This window comes from Berghia stephanieae, chromosome 13, assembly GCF_034508935.2.
Source record: "Berghia stephanieae isolate SIO BIC M18660-M18661 chromosome 13, UCSD_Bste_1.3, whole genome shotgun sequence".
Lineage (NCBI taxonomy): Eukaryota > Metazoa > Mollusca > Gastropoda > Nudibranchia > Aeolidiidae > Berghia > Berghia stephanieae.
In genome coordinates, this window is record NC_088372.1 from 23,073,107 (window position 1) to 23,080,606 (window position 7,500).

Below are 7,500 nucleotides of genomic sequence, written 5' to 3' on the forward strand. Positions count from 1 at the left end.
CAATATTGTGGTGGCATACGCCATCTACTTCCTGTTTGCCTCAATGCAGAGTGAGCTCCCTTGGATGTCCTGTGGTAATGATTGGAACACGTGCCAATGTCGGACTCCAGGCATGCCTGTCAAGCTAGATGATCCCATGATGTGGTTCAAGGACAATGGGCTCAACTGCAGTAAGCACTTCGGAATAGGGTACAAAAGTGTGATGTCCAAAAAACTGGTTCCAATCTCAATGGAAGTGTAAAGCCTTGTGTAATTGATCTACTGGTTTTAGAGCGATGACATCTTATTTTCTAATCTAAATATATGCTGGTCGTCAATAAAGATTATCCATCCTCACTCTTTTACCGTCCCGTAACCGTAAGAATCTGCCTATACCTGTCCCCGCGTTTGTTTGTTTTTTTTTTTGCCATTTCAAACGCCAAAATTTGCCATCAAAATAGCAAAATTTGCCAAAAATTTGCCGCTAGTTTTACAAAAATCAAACAATTAAAACAACGTGAACGGTAAAAAAGTTGACACAAATAGGGCATTTTGTAGAATATTGATGTCACATGTCAACATGAATTTATTTACATTTTGAATGGTTTGAAATAATAATAATAATAATAATAATAATAATAATAATAATAATAATAATAATAATAATAATAATAATAATAATAATAATAATAATAATAATAATAATAATATAATAATAAAATAAAAAGTAAGGAAGTAAAACAAAAAGAATACTTTATTAACTATTTAGCTTCTTAAAATTTGGGAAATCAAAGTGAACAATCGCATAAAAAAAATTCAAAATTTGAAAAACTAATTAAGGAGAGGAAAAAAATAACTATTCACAAAGAAAGAGAAACAAAATACATTTTCCAATGGGGGCACATTAAATTTGTTTTCTCTACTTACTAATTTTGAGCATTATTATTATTGCTTTATATTTCAATAAAGGGCTAATGGGTTTTTGAATGAAAAAAATGGAAAAAATCATGAAAAATCATAATCATATCATGAAAACTAAGTGCAAAAATCGTCAATTTATCCTAAAAACGGCGAAAATTGCGGCTTTTTGCGGCCAAATAAAAATTTGCGGCTTTTTGCGGTCATGGGTGAAATTTACGGCCGCGAAAAACTGCGGGGACAGCTATACACCCTGGTACTAAAATATCTTGTCACCTTACGATTCAATATGTAACCAATTCATTATTAGTCCCCCGAAGAACTATTGCATAACACTTCCAAAAAGATTGAACCAGAAGGTGTGACGTCACAACTTCTCTGCCCTATTACTTTTCTTTCCATTTTCTTCTCTTTTTTTTTGGCTAGGGGGGGGGGGGGGGGGGGGGGGGTAAATAATTTGGGTTTTGGATATATCTTAGGCTATTTGTTGAGTGCAAGTGTTGCTATTTCAGACGAACTAGGTTGATGATTGTTTCTGAATCCGTATTTAGATTGGGCCTTTCGGTCATACCTTTCCCCTATGGCAGTATACAAAAAGAGTTTGATTTCCTCGATATTCCACAAGAAACATGGATAAAACTAAGGAAGAAAAGATCCCATTAACGATCTCTTGATTATTATTATTATACTATTCTCTCAAATTACAAACCGTTTCATTTTCTTTCAAAAGCCGATGCCGAGAACAGCAACATGTCTGTGGTCGGATCAAGCGAGGAATATTTCTAGTGAGTCATTTTCATATTATATTGTTACCAAATGCGTCCATCTGATAACCTTGCGCTGACTTCCGGCAATAACAGACGTGTTTGTGAATGTTTACCTACCATAGTTTTATTCATTTAAAAAATCCTTTTTGGGATGCAATAAATTATTATTATTATTATTATTATTATTATTATTATTATTATTATTATTATTATTATTATTATTATTATTATTATTATTATTATTATTATTATTATTATTATTAAGAACGTTGGACCGTACTAGAAGATGAAAATTGCGTTTGAAGTCAAAATGAAAGAAGAAATTAGAATTTCTTGAAATTTACGAAACGAAATTCTTTCTTCTCAGTGGAAACATAATTTACAGTGGAATCCTGATAAAGCCAACACCGCCGGATCAGAAATATTGGTTGACTTTAAACAAGGTTGACTTTATCCATTATCAATCGAACGCACTTAGATAAAGAGAAAAAAAAAATTACCAACAAGATGTGTTGACTTTAAGCAGAAGTTAATTAAGAGAGTCAACTTTATGCGGATTCCACTGCAGTTTTAGGGATTTATGCATCGATAATTTTACTAAAACTAGCTGATTTAAGTCAATACCTTTATTTTTTCTTTCTTTTAAGTCTTTGTGAGCACTTGATGTAAAAGCACTACCTCCTCCCCCCCCCCCCCCCCCCCCCGTGCCTCCATTTACCCTTCCTCTATTTCATTTTTTTTCAGCAATCACGTGTTGGAGATAACTGACGGCATTGACGATGCAGGAGAGGTTAAATGGGACATAACTCTGTGTAACCTCTTGGCCTGGGTTATCATTTGTGTGGCTCTCATCAAGGGAGTTAAATCTATGGGGAAAGTAAGATAATGATCCTGTTAATTTTATATATATATAATTATCTGTAATAATCTCATATTCAATGCAGGGCAACTTCTGGTGTTTCACGCTCAATGGTATGACAATCTATCCAGACTGCGAATTTTGTACGGCACTTATTTACGTCGTACACAATGCTATGTTCCACCAAATGCTATGTGGTCTCCAGATCTTTCTTTACCACAATTAATCAAGTGGATGAAGCAGTTGGACCCCACTGATGAAGTTGGGGTGCTATCAGATAGGTGGCTCCTACTGGTACATAAATCCGGTTTCTTCCAGTTCAGACGTCCCAAGTAACTGTATTCTTCTAAGTCGACGTCCATCTCTTCCGATGTCATGAAAGCTAAGTGCTCTGGGTGGGGTTCCTGACCTCCCATAGGGGGCAGGGTGGTACATACTGTGTCTTCTATCCCACTATGACTGTTTTCCAACATGCTTTCTGTCTTTGTCTTGGAATGAGATTACTTGGTTTTGTCCTGGCCCTGGCTGGGAGGGAAACAGTCAAATGTTGTGGGAGATGATATTTTTTTTCCTTGTAAATCATCTCTCTGTTATGCACTGTAATATGTTTTGTTTCTGTATTATATATGATTTGTAAACATTTGAGTGTATTCCTCTTCGTGGGGACATGTGCTTGTGTCTGGATGATATTTTTAGGTGATCTCAAACTAAGTACACTGATAGTGAGCTCTTGGAATCTATGTCTGTGCCGTATTTGAACCAATTCCCCTTTGTCTGCCTTATTTCAGGATGCTTTAATTGTAATTCTGGAACTTTTTACTATCCCATTTTTTCCCCCTTTTTACTGGCGCTGATATGACCTTAATGTGTTGCAAGCGCCGTAAAACCCGTAAAACTTAAAAACAAAGCAAAGTGCTGCCAGGATTTCATTCGGGTTATACACGGGGCACCATCCATAATACGTCTCAGAAGGGTTACCCGCTTGCCCTCTCTCTATTTTGAAAAGCCAGTGCCGGGTAGTTGCCTTCTATTTGTCATTGAGGGAGAAGGGGAGAGGGGGAGGACTAAATTGCTGCCGATACTGGACCCCATTCCATAGTTGTTGCCAGGGCGCTATGTGCATTGGCCTGTGGAGTTTGGCATGTGCTTTTTCATTGTTTTTGCTTTTAAATAGTTAATTTTAATTTTTTATTTATTTAATAGTTAAATGATTTCTTCATGTGCAGTTCCTTGTGATATAAACGTGTTTCACTGTCATTTAAACAAATTAATTACATATGATGCAATACATTTAAAATATATGAATAATATATATATATATATATATATATATATATATATATATATATATATATATATATATATATGCGCATAATTTCAAGATAACACGAATTTTATTTAAACTATTTATCGTTTTAATAGTTCGCCATTTACTGGAACTAGAAATGGATAGTTAATGCCATTTTTATCTTACTGTCTAATCAGGTTGTCTACTTCTCGGCTCTGTTCCCATATGTTTTAATGACCATCTTGGTGGTAAGGGGGGTAACTCTTGACGGAGCAAGGAAGGGAATCGACTTCTATTTAACTCCAGACACGGACAAGCTAACACAAGCCAAGGTATATAAAAAAATTAATAAAGATATAGTGATACAAACTTTTATGGGCATAATTTGTTTTTAAAAATTTATTGTCAATTGACATTTTTCCTAAAAATCCGCTCAGCTAAACATGAAAGACCTATAATCTTTCTTAACTTATCATGTCTAATCAAGGTGATTCAAATATTGTCTTTTTATATTGATTGACAAGTCTCATAACTGTCTACAATAATAATGCAGGGTTATTCAAAATGATTCATCTAAAATTAAACTCTTAATTTGATAACTATTTGGTGTATAGACCGGAACAAATGTATCAAATTATTTAAGTGTAATTCACATTTTTCCTAAAAATCCGCTCAGCTAAACATGAAAGACCTATAATCTTTCTTAACTTATCATGTCTAATCAAGGTGATTCAAATATTATCTTTTTATATTGATTGACAAGTCTCATAACTGTCTACAATAATAATGCAGGGTTATTCAAAATGATTCATCTAAAATTAAACTCTTAATTTGATAACTATTTGGTGTATAGACCGGAACAAATGTATCAAATTATTTAAGTTTTGATGGCGCGCAACAATTATTCCTCAATGTACCGATGGTCAACATAAAGTATTGTTGAAACAACATGTTTCTGGTTAATGGAATTTTCTGTGACTGTGACTTAAACTTTATAAAATTTCGTTAATTTATACTCTGAGTTGAGGCCTTTGAAATGTGAATAATGTTTAATAACCCTGCATTTGATAGCTTAAAAAAAAAAAACAGAATAAAAACTTTTTAAAATAAAAAAAAAGACAAAACCATTGTGTTACTATCAATGTAATTTACGCCACGCTGCATAACATGCTGTGGGAATGGTCCATCCATAAAGAATAGAACCAAAATACATACAGAAATCCATAACCATGTAGATTTCTATTTTTTAAAAGTAAAATCTCTGAAAATGTGAATTTACCATTGAAGACTAGGCAAAGAATTGTGCTCTTTTTCCATTGTCAAAATATGTGGGAGTCCTGAGTATCTTTGAATATTTTATTGATCTCTTTCAGGGGTCTATCAAAGCTCTATTTAAGGAAAAAGGTTGAGTTTTACAGGCATCAGTCAAATTTTGCATTGTTATGGGTAAATAAAGTGAAAAGAAATAACAACTGCTAGTAAATAAACCAGATTTACTTCAACAATAATTGTGAAAACCGTGTTAAATGATAATATTTATATAATATTATATTTATAATATTACACAATCCTTGTTCACAGGTGTGGAAAGCTGCAGCCTCCCAAATTTTCTTCTCCCTCTCATGTTGTACCGGAAGTCTGACTGCCATGTCTAGTTATAACAAATTTAAAAACAACATCTTCCGGTAAAACGATTTTAACCAATTGCAGACAGTTTTATTTTACACTATCCTGACATCTTTTGTGTTGAGACTTATGAGCTGTAATAACTATATTTTGTACTACGGGAATCACATCGCTAAAAGCACTTGACCGAAAAACATGTCATTATCTTGATAAATAAAGTAAAAGGGGAACTCATGATTTTTTTATATTATGTGTATAATTAGTGTTGTTTGTGTACTGTGTTAGGGCTTAATCTATGTTATGCACCCAGAGCCCTCCTGATGAAGGGATCTTTGGCGCACTATAAATCTATACCATTATTGTTATTTTATTATTATTTTAGATAAATCCAATATTGTAGTAAGGTTTTTAAGCTTAACAAATAAACAAAACAAAAAAAACCCCAAAAAAAACAAAACAAAACAAAACAAACAAAAAACAAATTGGTTGCAAGGTGCTGTCTCTTCAAGACTGTAGTTAAAGACAAGCATGATTTAATGAGAATTTTAAAACAAAAGAGTGACAGTGATTATAATCCTTGTTCAGGCAAATTACGGAACATTAATATACCTTTTTTTTCTACACACAAGAATCTTATCCAAGCATTTCAATTCATAATTCTCAAAGTCTGATAATCACATATTTGTGAAGCCAAAAATGACTCCCAAAATTGGCGAGCATGCGTTTGAATATTCAGCACCCCTTATCTGGAACTCCCTTTCAAGATGTATCAGAGATAGTAATGATGCAGAATTCTTCAAAAACCATCTTAAAACGTTTCTTTTTAATATGTAACACTGTAGAATTATATTGCTTTGTTTCATATTGCATGTTTGAGTGGTTGTATGTTTGAGTGAAAGTAGCCACGATACTGTTAAGCGCTTTGAACGTGTTGATATATGGGGTAAGGCGCTATATAAAAACCATATATTATTATTATTTGTTTTCCGTATTAGCTCCTGCGAGTTGAAGGTGTTGTAATTAATATCATTTATCTTTTGATCGAAATGCGTTAGTTACAATAATTATTGTTTCACGATTCTTCCGTCTAGTATGACAGTTGATTTTAAATGGCTTTGTCCACAAACTATCTTTACAATAGAGATGCCACGTTTTAAGTCAACTGAAACATAAATAAAAAATTCCCATAACTCTTTATTGTTGAGGAAGATACTTTTGTATGAGAATTTGTACAGGGAGGTAAAGCAAAATGCTCACCAGTTCTAACCACCAAAAACAATAACTAACACACATGATTATGTTACAGTTTATTCCAGGTATCAAAAAATTAGTGAGACTTCTCTGGTGGATTGAAAACAATGTTCAAGAAGTGAATGACGTCATCTTCATTTATTCTATAAATAACCTATTAATTGTAGACTATGACCACGTGTCCAAGTGAGATAAAAATATATTTTATTTTCACCTAAGAATTTCCACAAAAAAAAAAAAAATAACAAAAATAAAAAATAAAAATAACATTTATATCTCCTGATTACAGTGCTGTGCTATAACTAATAATTGAAATCGAATGTTCTCTTATTTCTACTTTTATCCCATCCAGAGACAGTATACTGGTCCCTATCATCAACTGTTGTACAAGTTTCTATGCTGGCTTTGCCATCTTCTCCGTGCTTGGGTACATGTCTGAAAACTATAACCAAGATGTGAAGAATGTCACGACAAGTGGTGAGTTATGTTGATGATATGAGTTCCTTGTTTCGTTGGTAAATGTATGATTTTTATGTGTGCAGGGAATGGTGCTTTCGGGCATATTATATGCTTTCGATTTTTTTCAAAATTGGATATGCCCATCAACAAATGATATTCAGTTTCACCGAGTCAGTAGCACATGTATTTTATGAGGAAAAGAAATAAAATGGTATTGGTATTTTTTTTTTAGTTAATATTTATTTTATAGCCTATTAGAGTGCATCCATTTTGACTGAAATCATGTAATAGTGTCATTGTGGAACTTTTGATGTGTTTTCAGACAAGATAATGTGTTGGCCTTGGCTCTGATT

General features: G+C 33.1%; 1 protein-coding gene across 2 annotated transcripts in view; it reads left to right on the plus strand.

Moving 5' to 3' along the window:
- LOC144959176 (sodium- and chloride-dependent glycine transporter 1-like) overlaps window positions 1-7,500 on the plus strand; it is a 38,349-nt gene that overhangs the window by 21,318 nt on the left and 9,531 nt on the right. For both annotated transcript variants that reach the window (XM_078891710.1, XM_078891709.1), the window contains 6 exons: window positions 1-170; window positions 1,628-1,682; window positions 2,409-2,541; window positions 4,009-4,143; window positions 5,393-5,496; window positions 7,041-7,165. The exon at window positions 1-170 is cut by the window's left edge and continues 49 nt beyond it. In XM_078891710.1, the coding sequence (XP_078747836.1) occupies window positions 1-170; window positions 1,628-1,682; window positions 2,409-2,541; window positions 4,009-4,143; window positions 5,393-5,496; window positions 7,041-7,165 (722 nt within the window). The remainder of the gene's footprint in view (window positions 171-1,627; window positions 1,683-2,408; window positions 2,542-4,008; window positions 4,144-5,392; window positions 5,497-7,040; window positions 7,166-7,500) is intronic.